Below are 23,879 nucleotides of genomic sequence, written 5' to 3'. Positions count from 1 at the left end.
GGAGGTGGGAAGGGGGCTGTGTCTCAGGAGGAACAGAAGAAACACTGGATCCCACTGGGGTGGTGGGGCCTTCACTTGCTCCTAGCTATGTCTTTCTGCCTCATCCTCGGCCAAGAAAGCAGGTTTGAAAGCACCACAGATTGATTTCTCTGTAGAGGAGCAAGCAGTGGCGATGTGGGGAGGCTGTGCTGCTGGGGAGGGTTGCTGTGGAGCAGAGGTGGCAGTGAAGGACTTGCACACATCTGCCCTCACAGCGAGCCTGGCCCCGTGCTGATGCCTGGACCGGCACAGCTCCCAGCCTGCTTCAAGCAGAGAGAGAAATGCCCTTCGTGCTTATGGCAGCGCCGCAGGGGAGCAGGCTGGCAAGGGAGTCCCTGGCGATCAGGTTGCATCTCACTCTCAGCTCACTCACTGCCACGAGCGGCTTCATCTTCCAGGGAAGGCAAAGCCCCCACAGGGGCATCACCTCTCGCCAGCAGCAGCCAAGCCCCCGGGGGCTGGCACAGCGCAGAGGGGGAGCCCTGATTGCGCGGCAGCATCTCCGCCAGGCAGAGCCAGGCTCCTCCTGGCCCTGGCCTCTCCCCTCCGTGCTGGGGAGTGCAGACTGATAGCGGTGCCTTCGCAAGCTGCTGGCTGAGGTGCTTGGAGTCGGGGGGGACATTGCATAATGCACCAATTTTCACGCCAGGAGAGACGGTTTCAATCCATTGGCTCGCCTCCCTCCTGTGGCCTTCGTCGGGGAGGGGGTTGAGAGCCCTCCCGGGACACGAGCCGTCACGTGCAGCGCTATTATTAGAGTGCGCCGGAGAGCTCTCTCCCCCCGTGGCTCCCCGCTGCAGCTGGGGCTGGGCCGTGCTGGTGTGTGGGACCAGCAAGCGCGGAGCCCAGCTCCCCGTTTGAGCCGTTCCTGCTCCGCAGCCCTGGAGCCAACAGCGGAGCCGGAGGGGACCCCCTCGCAGCTGCTCGGGAGGGATGCACTTCACAGCCGGGCTGCCTTCGCCTGCCAGCTCTTGGGCACGTGTGTACAGCAGCTCTGGGGACAGTGGTGGCAAGCACCTGGCTGCGGAGCGCACAGCTGGCTGTGGGCTGTGGCGCCCCACCGCTCCTGGACGTCTCCCGCGATGAATAATTAACACTGCAGCTCTGTCCTGGCCAGGAGAAAGGGAGCAGGGTGGATGCACCCAGCTCTTGGTCTTTTTTTCTAGATTTGCTATTGCAAACCTTTGATGAGGAGCAAGGCTCACTCTGGAACAGGCAGTATCGTTCATCCCTACATCACTACCAGCACTTTAAAACAGCCGCCACTTCAAAGCACTTTGCATAGCTAGGAGCCAATTAATATTCACTTGCAATACTTGCAAAGTGCTGGGAAAATATCCCCCTGCCCCAAAAGCGGAGCAGGGTGAGAGACAATCTCTCTCTCAGCTGTGCAGGCGAACAGCCCCCGCTGCTTCGCGGAGGGGTGCGAGGCAGGGTGAGACGTGCCGAGGTTTCCTTGACGGCTTCCTCTTTGCTTCCAGTGAAGCCGGACCCCCCGGAGAACGTGGTGGCCAAGCCAGTGCCCAACAACCCCCGGAGGCTGGAGGTGGCGTGGCAAAACCCCTCTTCCTGGCCCGACCCTGAGTCCTTCCCGCTGAAGTTTTTCCTGCGGTATCGGCCCCTCATCCTGGACCAGTGGCAACACGTAAGTCGCACAGGCTCATGCAGAGGCGGCCGGGTGGGAAAAAGGGATTTACTGCCCGGGCAACGCGCAGAAATGCGCCTCTGCCTGGATGGCAGGCGGTGCAGGCACGAGCGAGGGCAGACAGTCGCTTCGTCTCTGCCTGTTTCCATCCTCCCTTCTCTCCCTCCTGCCTTTTCTTTCTTTTAAGTCTTGTTCTGCCTCCAAATGGCTCTACACGCTCTCCCCTCTCTGCATTTTAATACACGGCCTGTAACTATTTTCCATACATATGTTCTATATAAAACCTGCCAACGAGATGTAAAAGGCATTTAAAGTATAAATGTCACTGCATTTAAATGCGCCTCTGCCACATTTAGATTTTGAACTGGAGATAAAATACCGTGCGCCGTAACTCAGAGTGTAGTCAGTAACAGAGTGATTGTCTTGATGTTATCGTATTTCTTACTTTTATTTCTTGTTTCTTTAAAAAAAAAAAATCATCTGAGAAATTCTTGGCAGTCCCGAGGATGGAATTCGTTTGTTAGCTGCGGGAAGATAACGAACGGGCTCTATTTTGTGACCCTCGCGCGCTCCACATGTGGAGGGAAGCGATCTGCTGCTCCCGAGCAATGCTGCTGCGTTGTCGCGGTTTGTCCAAAATCCCCGTCCCGCTGCAATGGGCTGGCAGAAGCCAATTAGGCCAGCTCGGTGGTGGCTCGTTTGATGGGGAGGTTTATCCACCCACGAGAAAAAGACAGATAGAGGCCAGCAACCGGTCCCTGGGGACTCACCTACATTGTGGAGCCGAGTGGGGCGTTTTCTGCCTGCCAGCCCATCTCAGGGAGAAAAAGGATTCAAGAAGGGAATGAGAGGCTTTGCTCAACATCCACATCTCTTTAGCATGTCACCAGCTGTGGGGCTTTTTCTCTTTCTGTCTTTTTTGATGAGGTAGCAATGTCTATCTTGTTTCAGATTGCAACATTTTGCTGAAGGCGCTGAAAATCAGACAAGGGTTGGGAGAGGTTTTTCCCACTTGCTCTTCTTCTCCCTCCCCCGCCCCCCACCCCAAGAAATGGGAGAGCGGGAGCCACAATGGCCCATAAAACACGCCTGAAGTTTAAAAAAGCAGAAGTTGAGTTTGCTTTGGATCCTTTTTTTTCGTCTGGGTGGGAAAAATATGTTCAAAATGTGGAAGTAAATCATAAAGAAGGGGATGGATTCATGGGGAGTATGCGGTGCAATATCAGCTCTGTCAGGTTTTGAAGCAATTGGGAAAAACGCCCATGTTTTCACCACTTCTCTACCACGGATTGATCCCGGCGACAGTACTGTCTCTTGTCTTGGCACCTCGGGGCTGTCCAGCCCCCCGTCGGTAGGGGCTGTGGAGGGGCTCGTGTTCCCCGTGCCGAGCTGCGCAAGGCCTCAGGGGGGATGCTGCCCCCGCTCCACCGGCCGTCTTGTGTGGAGACGGAGGACAGCCGTGTTCAGGGCTTGCAGGGCGCTTGCAGGGTGTGTATAAATACACTCGGTGAACCTCTCCGGAGATGTGGAGGTGTGGGAGACACCTGCAGCAGGCAAACTCTGGCTGGAAAAGGCAATTTCAGAGCAGTCAGAACTAGGTTTCTCCTATTTAAAGATGCCCTGAGCCGGCGTTCTCTTCTAAGAGCTGGCCAGTGCTCCTCTCTCGGCGTCCTGGGAGGGGACGGCACTCCCAGGTACCACTTATTCATCACTAGCCTGTTGTGAGAGGTATTTCCCTGGTCACTAGCTGATGGCAAAGTGTGTTTGGGAAATAATTTGCTCAGCGAGCGGGCACAAACATTCAATGAACGAGGTACCAGCCTTGTTTTCTGACTGTCTACCCCCGCCGGCTGGGTAATGAAAAATCTGATTTGTGGATGATTTGAAGAAAACTGCCACTATTCATCAGATGAATTATTTGCAAAGCCTAATTCAATCAGCTCTCAAACCCTAGAGGATGGTAGAGCTGCAGCAGCCAGAACTGCTCCAACCCTGGCTCCCCTGTGCATGCTCAGCCACAGCCCTGGCACCCACCAAATGCAGGGATTTGCACCCAGACACCAGTGCCCTGGTGCACTGAAAGCACGCAAAAGCCACCCTGACCTCTGGTTTGCTAGACCTGTTGCTAACTGGGGCTGCTAATGGTGGTGTCCCCATTCCCTTGGAGCCAGCCAGGAGAGGGAAGGGCACAGCTCAGCGGGGTTTACCCAGGCTCGGCCCGCCCAAAGGCCATCGAGCTTGTCTACGGTGGTGATGTTGGGTCTCCCTGCGGAGGACGTGGGTGCCTGCTTCCCCCTTCTCCTGGAGGTGCATGGCCTCCTGGGGGGCAGTGAGCTGCCCCAAGGCTCTGCTCCTGCTGCCCCACCAGCTCCCGGTGCAGGAAGGGCGTTGCACACAGCTCGGAGCATGTTCTTCCAATGGGGACAGGAGAAATCTCCACCGGCATCCAGCACCAGCACCCATGGGTGCCCTTATTGCACGTGGCAGCGCAGCCCTGCGGGGAGCCCAGCGGCCCCGCAGGAGCCAGCCAGCCTGAGAGTGCGGGGACCATCCGTAGCCACAGACATGCACGCCGGCCCCAGTCGCACGTGGTGCTTCTTGGCAGAGGCAGCAATTCCCCTCTCTGCCCTCCACCTCCCATTATCTTTGCAAGACCTGATTTATGCACCGCACCTTGGCAGACAGGACTGAATGAGCTCTAATAGGATCAGATGGATGTCGAGCTGTCGAATACCGTAGGGCCTGATTCAATCAGCGTCTGCTCACTCCCAGGCTCTGCCTTTCAGGATTTCAATAATGCCAGGCCTTGGCACTAGACGATGAAGCCGTCCACAGTGGGAGCAGTGGATCTTCTCGAGGCTGCTGCTGTGTCAGCTATCCATAAATGCGCACACGCAGCTCCCCCCCAGAGAGAGCCAGGCGAGCGGCAGAGCGCCAGGTGATGCCTGGCCAAAAGCACTCCTGTGCGGGGAGAAACCTACTGTCGCGCCCGAGACGGCACTTCCCCCCGCCCCCGCGCCACTCGTCTCGCTGTGCCTGGCGTTGCACGGCTAAAGCGCAGGGAGAAGAGGGCTGATTTCTCCGGATGCTCCATCCGACCGGTGCCCCACAGATGCCAACACCAGACCCCCGGTCCGGACTGCGGAGCTGGGAGCTGCTCTAAGCCAGGCACGGCGAGCACAGGCAAAGTTGGCAAAGCTGCATCTGAGCTGGCCGGCAGCGCTGCAGCATGCCACTTGCGCTCCTTTTCCCCTGCTCAGCCGTGCATTTCCGCTCAGGCCACTTAGCAACTCTGCTGTTGTCGTTTGCTCTGGGAATTATTATTCTGTTGCTCTGGGAATTATTACTGTGTCAAGACAGTGAGCGCTGGCTCGAGCGTGCGTGCGTGGGTTGCTCCTTGTGTGGGAGCCGGGCCACCTCGCAGCAGCCGCATCCCGCCTGGGCATGGACATTTCTCGGCCGTTTGGGCTGCAAACACGTCAAAGATGGACTTTGTGTCACAACGGGCGGTCGCTGACTCGCCCCTCTGCCCTGCTCAATAGTGAGCTCACTTCAGAGAGCCAAGAAACTTCAGAGTCACGGTCCTCCCTTTCTGGAAGAGGGGCTGGCAGTTTCTTTCCTGCCAGAAAAGAGATGGGATATTTGTAGCCTAAACAGGTTTTTTATTCCCTCCTTTTGGCAGAATCTCACGTTCTGTCTCCTAAATATAAAACATTAAATGTTTAGGGTATCCTTTATTTTTCTCCTGCTTTTAAGTTTGTAATTCAAGCCAGATTAGCATGGTTTCCTCTTCTGTTTTATAGCCCCATCCTGGCCCCAAGCGAGCTCTCCTAATGCTCTCAGATGTTCCTCTAATGGATTACCTAGGCTGGAACTGGATACCCTTTCCTAATGGATTGCTAATAGCCTGTTTCTGGTTTTACAGGCTCCTTCAGTTAACTCACAACAGCAGCAATCTCTGGGCTCACACATATTATATCCCTGCAAGCACGTTCATGTGCACACAGCAAGGCGAGCACAGGCATCTGCAGAGAGCAGGCAGGTCCCCTGCGTGCACAGTGGGGCGTGCAGGCAACGGGGCGCACCTCCGTCCCTCTGCGTTGCAGGTGCTTCCCTGCAAGCTGGCGCACACTGGTCTGGGCACATCAGGTGCTTGAGTTGGATGTGCTGGAAGAGGCTCTCCCAGCGCATCGAGCTGGTGTAATTGCAGTAACGCCCCGGTGCTCACAGCAGAGGAGCAGGAGCCCTCGGTAGGGATGCTCATGCCCTGGCAGAGGGCAGCAATGGCAGGCAAAGCCAAACACCATCCACGGTGTCTTCAGAGAGCCCCGGACTGGCTGTACACCAGGTCTGCTCATGCACCTCAGTGTTCGCTGGATCAGGACCCCGGCCCCAAGGCCACACAGAGTATACATCCCACTCCCAGCCCCTGCCACATCAACCGGGCGTGTAGGCGGGAGGCTCGGGCTGAGTCCTAGCAAGCTCAGTGCAAGGCCTGGGAACGTGACAAGTCTGGGAAGGTATTTCTCGAGCAGCGCCTGAGCTGGAGGCCAGGCCTGGAGAGGATTTCCTCCGGTGGATTGCCAGCAATTTGCAGATGCCATCACAAAGCCTAATTGAACCCATCGGCCATGCTGACAACATGAAATGTTAACGAACCGTGAGGCAGGCTGCACCTCAGATCTTGAGATTTGCAGTAAAAGGTCATGAGATATTTAAAGCTAATACTGCGGTTGGGTTCTCTCATTCCTCTTCTGTTTTGGAAGCATTAGAGCCCCATCCTCTCATTCCTCTTCTGTTTTGGAAGCATTAGAGCCCCATCCTCAAGCATTTTCAAAGGCTGGAAGCATCCTTCTTCAGCAAAAGCAAGCAGCTCACGTAATCCCGTGACTCTAGGATCTTGGGCCCCGGAGCCCCACACGCCATGCATGTGTTCAGAGCACATCCTCCTTGCAAAGGGCTGTCAGCCGCCGTGCTGGCCTCACTGCTGAGCACGAAGTGCGTTTTGAGACACGACTGATTTGCCAAAGATTTAGTAGTTTTGTTCATTGGTTCCCAAGTGAGAAGAGGACACGATGCTCTGGACTGGCCACGGTGACTCGTGTCCTATTGCCGGAGACCACAGCTGGGGCAATGGCCAGGGTGGCTGTAGGGATTCACCCACCATGTCGTCTCTGAGGCAAAGAGGTGACTCTCACAGGCTGTCTCTGAAAGCTCCTATTTTGGACCAGGCTGAAATAGCCGAAAAGGGTGTGCTAAGGCATATCCTGCTCACCTCCATCAGTGCCAGGGTGGCAGGAGGGATGGAGCCAGGGAAGGCAATTGGTGCAACAGCCCACCGCAGCTCTGTCTCCGTCGATGTGGCAACAGTGTCACTTTGCAGCACGCGTGCTGCTTAGCACCCGTTGGTGTAGCCCGGGTTTCTGCCGCTCTGCCTGCGCTTCTGCTCCGTGCAAGGCAACCTTTGCGGGGAGGTCACCCTGACCGAGCTCGGTTACAGCTTCACGCCTGGTAGCTTTTATTGCAGTGCTTCTCTCCCTTCCCCTCCCAGCTGCAAAGTCAGTGATTAAAAAGAAAAAAAAAAGAATTAATAGGAGGGAGCAAAATGTTGAGGTTGTGATAATGTCACTCACAGCTAGAGCAGAGCCTCGGAGGAGGACGGAGGTGGGAAACGCTCAGAAATCACCTTTTCTGTCCCCCAGCTCTCCTCGATTAGCAGCAGGCAGTGCTGGGGCACTCTCAGCTCCCGCAGAAACTGGTAGCCACCATGAAGTACCCAGCACCTGGCAGGATCAGGCCTCCAAAGGCAGCTCTGATGGTGGAAACGATGCTGAACAGCAGAGTGCACAGGCACGCACGCGCATGCATGCACACACTTGCGCACTCGCCCAGCGGCACGCACACGTGATTATGCATGCAAGATGAGCTTCCCCCTGCTCTCATGCCGAAAATGTCAGGCACGTGCGCGCCCGCTCCCGCTGGAGCCCACGCACTCGGTGCATCCATCTGCTCCGCACACCGTCACCCACACCCTGGGAAGCGCGGTGCCGCTGCCTTCCCGTTCGTTTGCCAGGCAGCGCCTTCCCCACGTGCTCTAGTTCCCGCCTGAGAAAAGCTCCAGAGAGGCAGCGGCGTGGCTTGCTTTCCGCAGCCTTCCTAGTGCTGAACCAGCCCTGGCAGAAGCAGCCGTGGAGGGGGCTGCTGCACGGCAAATGCATCGGCCCCGAGCGCCCTGGCTCCCAGCCTCCCCATGGCAGTGGGAGCTGCCGCTCGGCAGGAGGGCAATGCACCTCCGGAGCAGGAGTCTGATCATTAGCGAGATTACAGCTCCACTTTCAGAGATGCTCTTTATTTTAAGCCAAAAGGGAGCCGTTCGACCTCATCGAGTGTGATATAACCCAGGCTGCCCAAGAGCCCTGACACAACTTTTCCTCCTAGGCCGATAGCTGTGGCTGAGCAGCAGCAGCAGCAGAGTGCAGCAGCCTTCGAGGGCAGACCGCAGGGATCATGACTCCGCCCTCGCGGGGCTACTTCCCTGGGGCAGGTCGAAGCCCGCTGCCCGCCGGTCCCCCGGGATCGCGGAGGCTGGAAGCACCTCAAACCAGGCTGCATGAGTGCAGCCACCTCCGGGAGCCCCGTCCCGCTCCTGGTTCCCATTTTCTCTGGCAGATGCTCAGCCTGCAGTCATGATCCAGGACACACGGGAACCATCCCACTGCCTGTGGGGAGCATCCGGCGAAGGGGGAGCGGGGCCGCGCAGCGACCGCTGGGAGCGGGATGTGCGGCGGGTGCTCTTCCACGTCCCTCCGTGAGACAAGCACGTGGGCTTTCCCTCCACGTTTCCCCCACTCGCTTTTGGCGACAGTGGCCCCAGATCACTGGCGCTGCTGCTGGGGTGGCTGGAGGCCACGTGCTTCGCAGCCTGCGCGCGGGACCGCAGCGTGCAGCAGGCCTTTTATGGGAAGCGGTGATGGCAGGAACGAAGGGAAAGCTGAAGGGGTAACCTGTGGCCCCCCAGCGCAGCAGGCGGATTGCACGGCTGGTTTTCCAGCAGCAACGCCCCCCCGCCTTGCTCCATGCTGGGAGCCGGGATGAGGAGCAGGAGGTGTCGAGGAATGGAAAGCAGAGCCACAACGGCAGGGGAGCCGGCAAACACATTTTCATGTGGGATGCAGAGGGAGAGGCATCCGATCCCTCCTGCTCCCCCTCCGCCTCCTTCAAACACACGCCAGCGTCCGGCACAGCTGCCGGGGGATGAAGGGGTTTGGGTTTCCCCCCCCCCCCGCTTCAAAGGCCATCTGGGCTTCAGGCCTGGCTGTGCGGCACCCTGTTTGCGAGTAATTGCTACCTGGCCGAGCCGTACCAGGAGCGCAGCCCCGGGTGGGAACAGAGCTCTGTGACCTTTTTTACTGCCTGCCGGCACACCCTGGCAGGGTGGGCCGGGGCAGCCGGGAGGGTAATTGCTTCGTTAACTCCTGTGATGCTGGGCGGGAGCGTGCTGGGGGCCGCAGCGGACGGCTGAGCTCCTGGCTCGCCCCGGTCCCCCCGCCAGCGCCTGCTGCGGCCGTGCGTAAGGGAAGGGCTCTGCTGCTCTCCCACCACCTCAGGGCTTTGCCAGCGGTGAGGCTGGTGCAGGGACGGGGAGAGGCTGCCGCTGCCCAGGCGGGGGGTGTCCGTCCCCCGGCAGCTGCTGTCTGTCCCTCGGCAGGCCAGCACGGGGTCATGGGTGTTTCCAAAAGGGCTGATGGGGGCTGTGTGGACACAGCAGGGACTGAGATCCTGGCCCACGCTGTCTTAGGCAAGCTGTCAGCTGAATTAGTGTGTTCAAGGGCTTTTCTTTTTTTCATTTCTCTTTTTTTTCCCCTTTTCATTTTGCAATGCTAATAGCTCTGCATTGCACTGGCTACTGATCCCTCATTAATCTGGGCAGTGCTTCACAGCCAGCCGGAGTGACTTTTGGCAGGTGCACAAAGGCAGGCTGCGAAAGGCAGCCCCCCCATCCAAAAAAATTACCATGCACAGCTTTCCTCCGACTTTTGTCTCTGGGAGGCAGGGACGTGGATTAAGGAATTTCTCCCTCTCCCTTTGAAGCTGTGTGTCCATCCATCCCCCCATGACCTGCCCTGTCCCCTGCCGCCAGGCTCTCCTTGGCTGTGTCCGCTTGGACCCGCTCCCCATGTGCTTCCCCACCTGCTGCTCCTGCACTGCTATGCTGAACCGCGGGTGCTGGTGGAGGGACTTTCACGCCCACCATGGCAAAGCTGGCCCCCACCAGACATGTCCCACAGTTGCCCAGCTCAGAAATGCTGCTTGCAAACCTTGAGCTGAAGTGAAGCCCTTTCTAGTCCCAGCCAGTGCTCGCAAGGTTAGCAGCAGCTCCTGTGTTGTCTAAGCATCAGCTGGGGCTGAATTTGGGGAATTGGGGGGCTCAGCTCAACTCTTCAATGCTAAGTGCAGTGAGGGGATCAGGGCAGGTGGCTTTGCTGGCCAGTGGATGTGTGGGGAGAGATGGATGCTCCAGACTGTTCCCCTCTTTTTTTTCTGAGGAGCTCAGGGCAGCATCCTCCCAGATCCAACAGGGACATCCCCCCAGGGCCAAGGGCAGCGTCCTTCCCAGAGCCTGGGGGACACCCTTCCAGCAAGGCATGACATGTGCCGAGGTCTGCTCAACCCCGCTGTGCCTGTGATGTCCCATCTGCAAACACTCGGCTGCAAACTGGCTGCATCTGGGGAGAGGCCGGAAGAACTCCCAAGTGGAAATACTCAGCCTGGATGGCTCTTTGGGCTGGAGAAGATGCTCCAGAGCATCATCCAGGCCAATGGGAGCTCAGTGGTCCTGACTTGCCCCCAGGTCTTGCCCAACCTGCTTGCTTCAGGTCTCAAGGAGCACCTGGGAGAGCTTGGAGGGTGCCAACAGACCTAGAGAGACCCACATGCCAGCTGGATAACAGTCTTTCTGAGCCCTGTGCTTGTTCTCTGCTTCCAAGGGCACCTCCAGCCCAGCGTGGACCAGCCTGGGAGGAACGTGCTCACTGGGGGCTGGCAGCTCATATAGCAAGGTTTCATTAATTGTCATTAGGAATTAATCAGTTGTGATCGCCTTGCCTCACCGTGCAGCATGGCAGGTCCATACAGGAAATTAGTGGATGCCACCAAGTGGCCACGTGTCGACCAGCTGCCGCAAGCTGTCCAGGCAATCCCGGTCGTTCGGCACTCATGGGTGCACCTGCAAGCAGCGTGCTGGAGAGAGGCAACTGGAGCCCATGGCAGGGGCAGGAGGCAGCCTACACGCCGGGCAGCCACAAGTCTGCCTGGCATGGTCACGCCATGCCACATGGCTGCTAGCAGGTCCCCGAAGTGTGACGCTTTGTGACATCTGGGACATGGAGGCAGGGAGAGGGGAAGGAGGAAAGGGCAGAATCAGTGCAGGCAAAGCACAGTTCATGTTGCCAGCTCGGTGCAGAGAGCGAGCATGAGAAGAGGGAACGCGTAATGACTGCAATTACCATCTACCCTCATTACATCCTGCCGGCAGCATGGGGATCTGTTTTGACAGTGCTGAGTGAGGAGCGGTTGGAGAGAGGAGCGTGGTGCATGTGAGCAGAGTGGCATTCGGCACGTCCTGACAGCACCGAGCTGCAGGCCTGATCTTTCGGGAGCAGCGACAGGATTCAGCCCAGCAGGATGCCCTGGCCCTCCTTGGCTCTTGCTCCCTCTGGCCAAGCCTGAGCTGCATCCGTGCAGCTCCAGGCTGCTGCTGTCCCTGCCAGTGCAGTGCCCTGACCGCGCTCCCCTCTCCAGGATGCATATGGCACATGGTGCTATTTCATCTGATGGATGAGAGAGGTGATTCGTGACCCTGTGGGTCTCCTGCCCTGCCTACACATCCCCAGGTGCCTGGGTCATGGAGGTTTGTCCCTATAGGAACAGGCTGCAGAAGTTGTCTCCTGAGCTCTGCTGAGTGCAGTGGTGGGTGCCAGGAGTCCCTTCCCTTCTGGGGACCCCGATCCAGTTTGGGCTTTGGTCCTGGGAAGAGGAGGGCTGAAGCTTGGCGGGGCTGGTGAGACGGATCTCACCCAAGACTGGGTCAGAGGATGCACAGCTGTGTCCTGCAGGAGGGACAAGTGCCATCCTTTTCTTCTCTTCCTCTCTTCTGCCCAAGCATCACAGAATTTCCATGTTCATCCCTCCTGTAAATGAAGTGGGCTAAACCCCTTTCCTCCAGGAGGGATGGCTTTGTCCAGCCCTGCGAAGGGTCCCAGACCCTGCTTTCAGGACTATCATCAGTAGCATGTGCAATCCCAATGCTGGTTTTCAGCCTCTTCAGCTTGCTGGAAATGCTGGGAGAGCCAGGGGAAAGACACCCCCAGGGTTACTGGGGTCACCCATCCCTGCCCTGTGTGGGGAGGCCTTGTTGCTGCCGGGCTTTCCCTAGAGGCACCGTGCAGGGCAATGGGTGTCACAGGGTCTCCAGGCCCCTTGAGGCATGGCCTGCCTTGGGTGATAGCTTTCATCTCTGCTTCTCCTGGTACCGTGGCTTCAGCAGGCCTTCAGGAGATGGAGGGAGAGAGTCTGTGGTTAAGGAGCGTGGGCACAGATGCAAGCCCCATCACCTTTTGGTGCCTCAGTTTCCCCATCTGTGTCATGCAACAGCTTCATCCCTGCTAGCAGAGATGCCAGATGGCGTGAGGCAGAGGGCAGCCCATAAGGGCTCTGGTCCTGCACCACCCCCTCCCTCCCCTTCCACCGGGAGCTCTTTTGCTCTGTTCAGCTCCTCCACAGGAGGCTGGCGATCCCATCCTGCCCACTGGCTCCTCAGCAGCCCCCACACTGCCCACAGCCATGGCCCCTTTCTTCTTGCACTCCTCCCCAAATGCCTGGAAACACCTGGCACTGCCATGGCACCTCCAGCTACCTGCCCCGACATCAAACAAACTCCTCAAGAACCTGCGGCCCACTGTGGGGTGACCCACACCCCCTGAGTTGGCCTGCCAGCTTGCATCTCCCTTGGGAGAGCAGACCCAATGTGCACCCATGCCCACCCATGAGCACAGCACAGGCTCACTGGCTTGGCCGCATCTCTTGGTGGTTGCCCATGGGGTGCCCTTACACCCCCGGAGTAGTTGGCCCTTTGCTGAAGGGCTTGGACCGTAGCGAAGGTGGCCGGTGCGTGATTTCTTCCCTGGGGTTGGCGTGCCCATGTCACAGTGGGATGGTGTCCACCAGCTGGCAGGGATAGACCTGGGCTTTTTAGGGCTTGGGCATGTCTGAGGTTGGCACAAGACCTGCAGTGAAACCGCTAGGATCCCACATTCTCATTGCACTAGCGCTGCAGACAGCTGCAAGGAGAGGCAGGAGGGACTCAGTGTCCCTCTGTACAGCCCACCAAAGTGCAGCAGTCTCACTCTCCCGGCTCACCGGTTTCCAGCCCAGAGGACTGTGCCCAGCCAGGGGAAGGGGCTCTGATAGTGCAGCTCTCCTGGCTCATGGGCCTCTGGGGTGTGATCTAGGGCCAGACAGAGGTTTCCAGATCCATCTTGCTCCTGTTGTTGAACCTATCTCTTAATAAAACTCAGCTGTTGGTGTCCCCAGGGCAGTGGGCTCCTGGGACTGAGTCTTCTTCCCAGTGGCTGCGGGAGACACCACGAGCTCCCCATGGGTTGCCCAGGCAGGTGTCTACCTACCCCTACCCATGAAATACCCCTCACTCTGCCCAGCCAGCTGAGCCAGGTACTAGGGCTTGCCGGGCAGAAAGGAGGTTGTGGCACCTGCCCCGGCTCTGCAGCCCGTCCCTGGCAGCGCAGCACCTCACCCAGACCCGGGTGTCTTGGGTTACCCTAGAGGTGCGCTCAGCCCCACAAGCACCACAAGAGGGCTCGGAGGCCAACCTTGTGGCAATCTGCTTCGCCAGCTGAGCAGATGGGCTGCGTCAGACCCCCGTGATCCCTCATCCCCTCGGACGTGTTTATTATCAACGTGTCCGGAGAGAAGGTGGTTTGTGTCAGCCAGGGTGCGGTGGGGAGAAGAGGGGCTGCTAAGAGGGATGTCTGGAGCAGCGAAGGGGTTAGGGGGCCCCCATGTCTCCTCTGTCCCCCCAGCACTGGGCTGGCAGTCCCTGCATCACTGGCACCCTGCTGTTGGGCAAAGCAAGCAGTTGGGAAGGGGATAGCACGGCCAGCTCAGAGCAGTTTTCATCGCAGCCTAGGGATGCCGTGGACTTAGTGTGCCTGCTGTTGCAAGACATGAAATGTGCCCTCTCCACCGCATCTGTGGCACAGTGGTATGAGGAATATCATTATCTAGCACAGCCCATGTGGAGCCCCAGAAATGGCTGGGGTGGGTGGGGGGGACGGGGAGCAAGGGCGGTCAGGGATATGCTTCGAGCCTCTCCTTTGTGAAAAGACCTCAAGTGCTTCAGAGGCGAAAGGCTGAAAGCATCCTAATGCAGAACTTAAGCCTGGAACACAAGGAGGAAATGCAGAATACCATGCTCAGGCAGTGCAGATGGATAATGAAGCAGGCAGCATATTAATTGTAAGCCTCAGAGAATGGATGAACAGCAAGTATCCAGCGTAGCCTCTGCAGCGTGGTCCAGGGCTGGTCACTTCAGTGTCTGGAGGACCTCAGAGCTGAACTTGGCTGCATCTCTGGCATTTTCATTGTCTGCTGAGTGCTCATCCTCAGTCACTCTCACTTACATGTTTGCTCTCCGATGGCCTTGTAGTGTGGAAAATTTCTATGAGTAACCTGCTAATGCCTTTCCTTGAGCCAAGTTCAAAGTGGATCAGAGATGCCCAGAAGTGCTGGACAAAGTTTAGGGTTAACCACCACAGCAGGGGCCACATCTCCTGGAGGTGGCAGGACATCCAGTGGCCAAAGGAGTGGTGATGGCAGGACAGAATGAATTTTTCTAGGAAAGACAACTGGACACAGCTTGGTCCTTGTCCAGGGGCCTGTCCAGCAGGCTGCAAGCCAAGCCCTTGGGACAGCAGCCTGCAGAGATACAGGGTTGCCTGGAGCTGTCCGGAGATGGAGGCATGCAGCAGGAGGAAACGTCTTCCCAGCCCTGGCAGTGATGCCTGGAAAGCGTGTGCACACATGGACAGTCATTACTGTGCAGCGGATGGGGGGTTACAAACCAGCCTACCCTGTCCGAGAGGGAGCCTGCTCGCAGGATTTGCTAGTTTTTGGTGACCTCTAGAGGAAGCTGCTCTGCTCCAGCTCTGCCAGCTCAGCTGCAGGAATGGGCCCCGCAGACCGGTCATGGCCAGAGCATTGCCTGCATCCCTGTCCTGGGCTCAGCCGCTCATGCCTCTGCCCAAAGCTTCTCCCCAAAAGGCATCCAAGCCATTTCGGAGGATATCGGAGGGACAGACTCCCCCAGTGTGGGTGCCGGGGTTAATGCCCTGTCTGCTGTTTGCATGCATCCAGCTTTACCCACCCCGCTCCCTAGCACTCAGCTCTTGATTTGCTTTCTTCCTTTAGCATAAAGGGCTTGTTAGTCCCTGGTATTTTCTCCCTGCTACAGTACTTAGGTGCTATAAAATGGGCTCTTTATCATCCTCTAGCTGAGCTAAATGCTCTGATCGTCTTACACATCTTGCTGCCTCTCAGTGTTTGGGGTTTCCTCTGGCTGCGAGCCAGCGGCTCCTTTCCGACGTCTCTGCAGTGGCAGTGCCTCTCCCCTAAACCCCTTGCCTCTGCGGCGCCAGGGTGACACCTGAGACACCCAGAGACGCTTTGTCAGTGTCTCGCTTTGCTCCATCTGCATTGCTGCAGGGGTGGCCTGTGCACTGGGGAGGTTGCTGCAGGTCGCTCCCTCCCTCTGGGCATGGCTGGGGACCGACGGTGGGGACCTAAATTGCACTGCTGGGCAAGGAAGGGGACACAGCTGGTGGCTCCCGTGGTTGCAAGAGCGTGCCAGGAGGCTGGTGATGCTGGGGCCAGCCTGGAAGCCATCCCCACCTCTGCCACTTCATGCCCAGGCTGCTCCCACTGCACCGAGTTGACGCCCCTTCCCTCCCCGGCTGCACCCCGCAGGTAGAGCTGTCGGACGGGACATCACACACCATCACAGACGCCTACGCTGGCAAGGAGTACATCATCCAGGTGGCAGCCAAAGACAACGACATCGGCACATGGAGTGACTGGAGTGTGGCGGTCCACGCCACCCCCTGGATGGAGGAGCCCAAGCACCTCACCACCGAAGCCCAGGTCACAGGTGAGCACCTGCACAGACGCCCTGCGCCGGCGGGGAGGGAACCCAGGAGTCCTGTCTCCTCCTGTTTCCAAGCCCCACAACCCCCAGTCCCCACATCAGAGCAGACTAGAGCCCTCTCCCCTCCTGGGGATGTGCAGGAAACCCCAGAGTCCTGCTACCTACCTGTTCCTTTGCCTCCCCTCTCTTCCGAGTCACATTTCTAACCTCCCCAGATGATGAAAACGCAGGGTTCGGGCGGGAGACGCATACCGGGTCACAGGCTCTCTGCACACTCTGACAGTATCACGTCTCTTGGATGCTTGGTCCCCAGCCAGCAAGATCTCCCGTCCCACCCCATCCCCAGGCTGGGCCACCTCCCTTCACCCCACGACTTCACCTCCCTGTGCCCCTGGCAGCGGGCTAAACCATGGCCTGAGGGCTGCTGACTCAGCTCTCCTGGCTCTGGCATGCTGCTCACAGAGATGCTCTAAGTGTGCCGCCGAAGATCGGGATTTATTATTATTCACTGGAGCACTGGCCCCCTCCAGCTCTTCCTCTTCCAGGCCTGCCCCCCTCCACACCTCCGACCCCGCACAATGGCTCGGAGCGATGCCAATTAGAAATAAAAGCCACAAAGTTAACAAGCCTCTGCTTCTAGGAAAGAGCTGGGACTATGTCCAAATGCACGTTATCAGCCCTTGGTTTCCCAGAAGGACTGGAGTGGACCTGCGCCGGTTGCCGCAGCTGGCACTGGCTGCTGGGAGGCTGGGAAACACTGGTGCATGGAGCAGGCAGATCACGGCAGCCTGCGAAGCACCAGAAGTGTTTCCGAGCCCCCTGTGTCTGGGCCACGCGCGTGTGTGTGCAAACACGCACGCTTCGGCTCGCCTGGCCGTGCGTGCAGGAGCTGCTGGCCAGATGTGCACATGGGGAGGGAGCGGGAGCCCCCATGGGGCTCTGTCAGGGCTGTGCGTGCAGACCCCTCACATGCCTGTTTGCTGCCCGCTCCATGCACGAGCCTCAGCCCTGCGACACTCCCCATGCATCAAGGTTTCCTCGCGCCCCTCCGTGCTCAGCCCTCCACCACGCGGCCAGCGTGTCCCAGTGCCATGCGCTCCCCTTCGCCATCCGCTCTCCCTCCCCGCAGAGACGACGAGCACCAGCACCTCCTCTTTCATGCCGCCCCCCACCACCAAGATCTGCGACAAGGGGGCCGTGGTGGGCAGCGGGGCCGTGGCAGTGTGTTGGACAGCTGGACTGGTCTTGGCTGCCTATGGTGTTCTCTTTATTTAGTGAGTATTCACGAATTAGGGGCATGAGAGGTGGGACATGGGTGCTGGGTGAAGGAAGGGGCATGAAGAGCCCACGGGCTCTAGCTTGGACTGGAAAGGAGGCATTTTTACCAAGCTTGGGGTGAATGGCATTGAGAATGAGCTCTTTGGGTTTGCTTGCAGTTCTTTGTTCCAAATTTGGCAAATCAGGCATTCCGGCGAGGTCTCAAAATGGCTTTTCAAACCTTGCCCATGAAGCCTTTTCTGGTGGGGAGCTGGTTTCAGATGCATCATTCTCTGCAAACCTCCTCCCTCCCCTGATACTGATCGTCTGAGAAAAGAAATCACTGACAAAGCGAAGGCCTTTTCATAGTGACAGAAGTGAAATCATCTGAAATGAGAAAATTCAAAGATGCACTTCAAAAATGAAAATGGAATATGTGCACACATGCACGTGCACACACGTGTGTGCACATACACACATCACACACACAATGTGCGTGCATGCAGGTATGTGCGTGCCCCAGCACACAAAATGGCAGACGATGGAGCTGACAGGCTGGAGAGCCCCAAAATGCCCATGCCAGCTGGGGGGATCCATCCTGGCAGCACCCACCGGTGTCACTTTGGGGGTAGATGACCTGCCACTGCTCCCCTGGCTGGTGAGCACATACTGGTGCCAGGTGGCCCATGGGGATGGACGGCAGGGTCTGGCTCCAGGAGGAGGCAGTGGAGGTGATGGGCACATTGGTCCTGGAGAGGGATGAGTTTCCCATCCAAAGGGACATGGCCGAGTGCAGATCAAACCTGGTGACCCATCTTCTCCCCACTTGCAGATCCCTGTCCATCGCCGCCCAGCAGAGACAACATCCCACCGCCCGCCACCGCCACCACCACCACCGCCACCCTGCGCCCCGCTGCCCCCGCCCCAGTTGGAGTCTCTTTATCTCTTCAATTTTGCACATGTTGAGGACGTATCATGCTTCTCGCCACCGCTCCGGAGGAGGACGGAGCTGCCACCGCACCACGGGGAGCTGCCCTCCCCTCCCCACTTCCCAGCCACGGGGGAGCCTGCAAACCTCTCCGGACTGAGCGCGAGGCAGCGCACTGGCCCCCTTGCCTCCTCGGTGCCCACTGCGGACGAGCATCCTTGGGCCCCCTCCGCCCCTGTCCCAGCGAGCGAGAAGCGAGCCTGGGTGCTGTGTTGCCGCCGAGGACCAGCCTCAAGCCGGGGAGCCGGCACGTGTGCAGTAACCCGCTGCACCAAGGACATGCCTGCGGCACTGCAGCCCCCCCCCCCCCCCCGGCACCCCGCTGCCAGTGACAACGGCGCGTCTGGAGAAGGGGACAGGAAAATGAGGTGGGGGAGTCACCCAAGGACTGAACTCTCTCCCCCGAGCTCTGGAGCGCATGGAAAAGCCGGAGGGGTGCAGGGTGGGGTGGGGGGCTTGATCCCCCCACCGCGCACCCGATGCAGGAAATAACTGGTGGCTTTCACAAGCGCAGTGGGGAGTAGGGGGCTGGCACCATTTTAACAGAGGAAAAGGAGTTTAAACGCTTATAAAAAGCCAGGTCCTGTCCCCAACCTGCCAGCTCCTCGCCACAGCTGTCCGAGCATCCCAGAGCCTTGCCCTCCGACATCCTCCGACATCCCTCCGACCGCCCCAAAAACATCCCGGAGGAGCCTTCACCAGCCCCATCCTCATCCCACCACCACCCCCAACCACGTTGGATACAGGGAATCGCCTCCATTGACATCTTTGTCTTACTCTTGAACAAAACCAGAATAGTTCTACTGTTCCCAGTCAAGCTGGAGTCCCGCCGCCCCCAGCCCCTGCTCCGCTCTCCTCCTCGTCCTCCCCCAGGCCCTGTTTTGTAAAGACAGCTCCTCATCCCTGCCCGGACCCAAGCGCAGTATTTAATACCGTACGTCCTAGTATTCCAACTGTTGACATGCTGTATTTGAATTTTTTATAGATGTATATATATTAAAAAAAACAAAAAAATTAACAAAAAAAATCCACACATAGACACATGCGTGCACACACACACACACACACACACACACGCACGCACGCACGCACACCAGGAGAGATCGTCTTCATTAAATGACCATTTCATGACCACTGACAGCCCCGGGGAGTTATTTCACCTCCAGCCTGGAGGTTGGGTGGATTTGGCTGCCCGCTCCTGGGCACAATCCTGGCTGTGATGGGGAGGACATGGGGACAGCGACGGCACCCTGAGCGGCTTGAGCCCACAGCATCACCTCCCAGGTGGGTGGTGAAGACTCAACAGTGGCCTCCAGAGCAGCCTGAGAAGGTCCAGGATGGTTGCTTGGGTGGCCCCAGCCCCTGGAAAGCCCCCATGGTGCTGTGTCAGGGGGCTGGCTGGGGGGCCCCAAGACATGTCCCTATTCTCAGCTTTCGAGGAGCAGGTCTCCCCCACCTCCCCGGGCTCTGGCTGCCCCCAGCACCTCCGCAGGAGGTGGAAGGATGGAGCCCTGGCTCTGTGTCCCGCAGGCAGGAGGCAGCGCTGGGACAGACAGAAGAGGAGACGTAGTGCCAATTAATGCACTTTCCTTGTCTGATTAATAATTTCATGCCGAAAGAATGATGTTAGCTCGGATGCTTTGAATTAAACTTTCATCAAGGGCGTCTCGAGGAAAGGCAGGGCTCACCAAGACCCAGCACGGCAGCAGCCTGCGCTGGTGGTTCAGGCTTGGGAGCATGGACAGGATGGTGGGGTCTGCCCCGGCTCGTCCCCTGAGTGCTGCAACCCGTGGGCAAGGGCTGTGCCTCAGTTTCCCTCCCCAGCTTCCCTGGGCTGGGGTATTCGATGGTGTTCGATGCCTTTCCAGGTGGGGACCAGCTCCTGCAGCCTCCAGTGGGGACCCTTTCCCTCCCGCCTTACAGTTGACTTTTAATGGAGCCATAAAACCCTCACACAGGTCCCTGATTGACTCAAACCCGCTCGCTGCAGAGCCGCAGGCCAGGTCCCAGCGTCACAGGGGGTTTCCAGAGGAGGTCTGTGTGGGGAAAGGCCCCCTGCTCCCCCACTGGCAGGAGGTGAGGGGTTTAGCACTGCCCTTGGAGTCAGGGGCCTGGCTGCACCTTGCCTGCCTCGCTTGCAAGCACCAAGCAGAGCAGAGATGCTGTTCAGCTCAGGGGAAAAAAGAGCTTGGTCTTAAATTGCCTCTGGTGTCCCCAGCAGCGTCCCCCTGAGCTGCCGGGGAGAGCAGAGCCGTATCTGCAAAGGGCTTTGTGCATTGCACAGAGTGTGATGGTGCTGGGCCCTCACAGGTGCGCTCAGTCATGTCCAAGGAGAGCAGATCCGTGAGATGGCTGAAGTCTCCCACTACCCTGACAACAATTTCCCTGCCCAGTTTTTCCCCAAGAAGCTGCAACCTTTGTGCCCAGCTAGTGCAAGGTCAGGGCGTACCATAAGTCCCTTTTCATTCCTGTTTCTGCAAGCCTGCTGGGGTGGGATAGGAAGGAAGCAGCCAGTTTATAGCAGCCCTTTTCCTGTGTTTTACCCTTACCAGGGTTTGCCTTTCACATTCAGAAATGCCTGACCCCAGAGCCACACTCCTTTGTGCCTGATGCCTTCCAAGAGCCCCCTCCCTGGATGGACGGACAGAGGGGAAATAGCCACAGCTCTGGCTACACAAAGCCTGAAGGCAGTGTGAATGCAGTCGCTTGCTTCCACCAGATGCTTGCTGCGATTTTCAACATGGCGGGGCTTTACTGCGTGAGAGCATAGCCCCGCTCCGCCCTGCATCCGGCTCAGACGGCGCTGGCAGCAGCGCTGCCCCTCATGCTGGCTCGGTTCACTGGTTAACGTCCCATTACCAGACAACATGCCTCCATCATTTATTAATGTTTCATTAGTGTTAAAAACATCTGGTAATTAATTATGCACTAATTATGGATTCACGGCATTAAAAGCCAGGGTAATCTACCATAGCAAATGGCTCTTTGGGACTGAGAGGAAGGGACATCGCTTAGCACGGAAGAAAATGTCAGGCCCAGCCCTGGCCTGGGGGAAGCATCCCAGACAAACAGATTACCTTGATTTTCGCCGGAGGTTTTCCAGCCAGATCTGTGAGGCTGGCTAGAAATGAGCTGGAGGCACGCTGGCTTGCAAAGAGGAAACCTGCCCCTCTCGAGCCATTTCAGGGACCAAGGGAGAGATGCTCAGGTGCCAGGCCATGGACGGCTGTATGAAATGCCAGTCAGGAGCGGTGACTGACACGTACAGCTCCGGGCACCCTCTGTCCCCTGCAGTCAGCACATCGCCAGCTGCGGGGTCCAAGAAGCTGTTTGTCAGCCCCTCCATGGTGCCTGTCCGGATTAAGCAGCAGTCCATAAAGCAAGTGGTGTTCTACAGCCCCACTCGTGAAGTGCCCCGGCAATATTGCATACAGATGTGCAGAGATGTTGCTAACTTGGGAAGGTCCCGGGGGAGCATCCCTGCCAAGCAGAAAATCCATCCACTTAGCAGTATAAATCCATACAGGAAGAAAGAGGGAATTACAGTGCTCAGAGAGACCAGTGCATCATATAACATGAAATCCAATACATCAGCCAGGCAGAACGGGTCCCTGCATCTCCCCAGCACATATGTGGCAGTAAATCCCACCTTGGGAGTTGTTTTCGGCTGTTGCTGATGCGCTAGCAGCCTCACGCTCAGCTCCCAGGGCAGGCAGGCTCCAGCAGGCGGATCAAGAGGAAGGCTGGAAAGCAAGGAGCTGTTTCCTGACTGCGAGGCCACGCGGGAAGCAGACAGCATCCTTGCTTGAGGAAGAAGCTGAGCAGCAGAGCAACCCAGGAGGGGCCCGAGCCTGGTGAGGTCATGGCTCATCACCCCTCGCAGGCCCTTGGAAAAAGCCCTACAGCTTTACCAGCTCATCAGCCCTTTTAATCAGGAGGTAAATCACAGTCCCCCACCCCAGTCCCATGCAGGGCTGCCCTGCAGCCACCCGGTTTCAGAGGCCAGGGCGATAGCTGCCCTAAAGGCATCCCTGATGCTGAGCTTCTGGAGATGGGGCTCTGCCATGACCTGGTCCAGCATTACCTGCATCCTTGCATCTTTGTCTGCATCCTTGCACCTTTGGGTCTAAGTTAAAGCCATCCTGCTCCAGTGTCCAGCTGCTGAGTCTCATTAACTCTTTTTTCTCTGCACCAAAAATCACCCCCTAAACCTCTTCATCAGGTTGCGAGGTTTGGCATCCTGGAGTCTCTCGCTCTTCACAGCATCCTTTCTGTCACTCCTCTGGTTGTCTCTGAGCAATCCCAGCCTCCTCCTCCTCACAGCAGGCACCAACAGGATTTCATCTTCCCAATCCCAGTTGTCAGAGAAGCTCCCTGCTCCTGCACCAGCCTCCTGGTGCAGCTCTCCAGCTACTGCCTAGGCCCTGAGGAGGCAGCGGGGCTACATCAGCCAGTGGCCATACAAGCGGGCCTGGTGGGGCTTTCCCATCACCCATTCCTGATTCCCCCCATGAATTTCCTCAGTGGACAAAAATTTACTGTGCAGAGAATAAAACAGCTCTGTGTTTCTGCCTGAATGGACAGCAGCGTGGGCCCAGCCACTCCAGAGCTATTTTATGTCCCCTGTGTTTCTTTGCGGTTGGCAGGGAAGACACTGGATAAAGCTTTAACTTCAGTGCAAGGCAAATTGCTGGAAGGATGAGTAAAGCAGCAGAGCTGTGAGCCGCAAAGTGATAGCAAGCTGCTATGTGGGCTCATCCACAACAAATCAGGTGAACCTTACCAAGCTGTCCTACTTCAATGGGGCACCACACTTTGGTGGATAAAGGAGGGGCAGCGGGCACGGTGTTGTGCATTGCAACTCCGGCATAGCATTAGGTTGTCTCAAGTGAGGGTGGGGATCAGAGGGATGTGAACACAGGCCCAGCTGCCAAGTGAGCAATGATGGACCCAGAGCACAAGCACATCTGCCGAGCCTGGCAGAAATGCCAGGTGGGCTCTGCTGGACCAGCTGGCACAGAAGAGCTACTGTGCCTTTGCACAGGGATAGACCTGATCCCCAAGGGAAAAATGCTCCCTGTCGCAGCATCAGGGAGAGGAGAGTGGGGGAGGTGAAAGGGCAGCAGGAGCTGGCAGAAAGGTGATGCCCAGGATGAGACGGTGAATAGCAGCATCTGAAAGGGGCAAGGATGCAAATAGTCAGCTTGATGCAGATGACCCTGGACTCCCCAAGACCCCACTGTCCCTCTCTGCAATGGTCCAGCAAAATACAAGAGCATCCCTGAACCACCAGGGAGTCATTCAGTATGTCTCTAGGTCCCCTGTACAAACAGAGACATAACACTGCATGCCCTTGACAGACTGTAGTCTTCCTCACATGATTTTCTTCCCTAGTCGCAGGACATGAGGGGATGGCTCAGGGTCCCTAATGATCACAAGAGTCCAGGCATCCTCACACTGCTACAGGGCAGAGACTTCTAGCAGTGGCAGGTGACAGACCATCAGACCAGACTGCCATGGACAGCCTTTGACTGTCTCATTCATTGGTGGCTCCAGGTCAGGGCTGGAAACTTCTCCAGAAGAGGTTTTCTGTTGCTTGAAGAGCCCCAAAGGGGTGACTCTCTTTCACACCTCCTCTACCCTAAACGGCTCAGCCCCTACACTGGCATTGTGCCCACAGTCCCCAGACATCGCCATCTGCATCCGCATGCCCTCTCTCCCCTTCAGACCAA

General features: G+C 57.7%; 1 protein-coding gene across 4 annotated transcripts in view; it reads left to right on the top strand.

Moving 5' to 3' along the window:
• The window catches only part of LOC112988015 (ciliary neurotrophic factor receptor subunit alpha), a 333,191-nt gene extending 314,015 nt beyond the window's left edge, over nt 1–19,176 (top strand). For 3 of the 4 annotated variants that reach the window (XM_064500205.1, XM_064500202.1, XM_064500204.1), the window contains 4 exons: nt 1,521–1,684; nt 15,725–15,905; nt 17,032–17,176; nt 17,992–19,176. In XM_064500205.1, the coding sequence (XP_064356275.1) occupies nt 1,521–1,684; nt 15,725–15,905; nt 17,032–17,176; nt 17,992 (491 nt within the window). In that variant the 3' untranslated portion in view covers nt 17,993–19,176. Of the gene's footprint in view, nt 1–1,520; nt 1,685–15,724; nt 15,906–17,031; nt 17,178–17,991 lie in introns of those variants that run through there. The other variant, XM_064500203.1, reaches the window with a different exon arrangement.
• Nucleotides 19,177–23,879: the final 4,703 nt, after the last annotated feature.

Source organism: Dromaius novaehollandiae, chromosome W (genome assembly GCF_036370855.1).
Source record: "Dromaius novaehollandiae isolate bDroNov1 chromosome W, bDroNov1.hap1, whole genome shotgun sequence".
NCBI classification, from domain to species: domain Eukaryota; kingdom Metazoa; phylum Chordata; class Aves; order Casuariiformes; family Dromaiidae; genus Dromaius; species Dromaius novaehollandiae.
The sequence above is the reverse complement of the archived record's forward strand: the minus strand, read 5'-3'. Positions and strand labels throughout refer to the sequence as shown.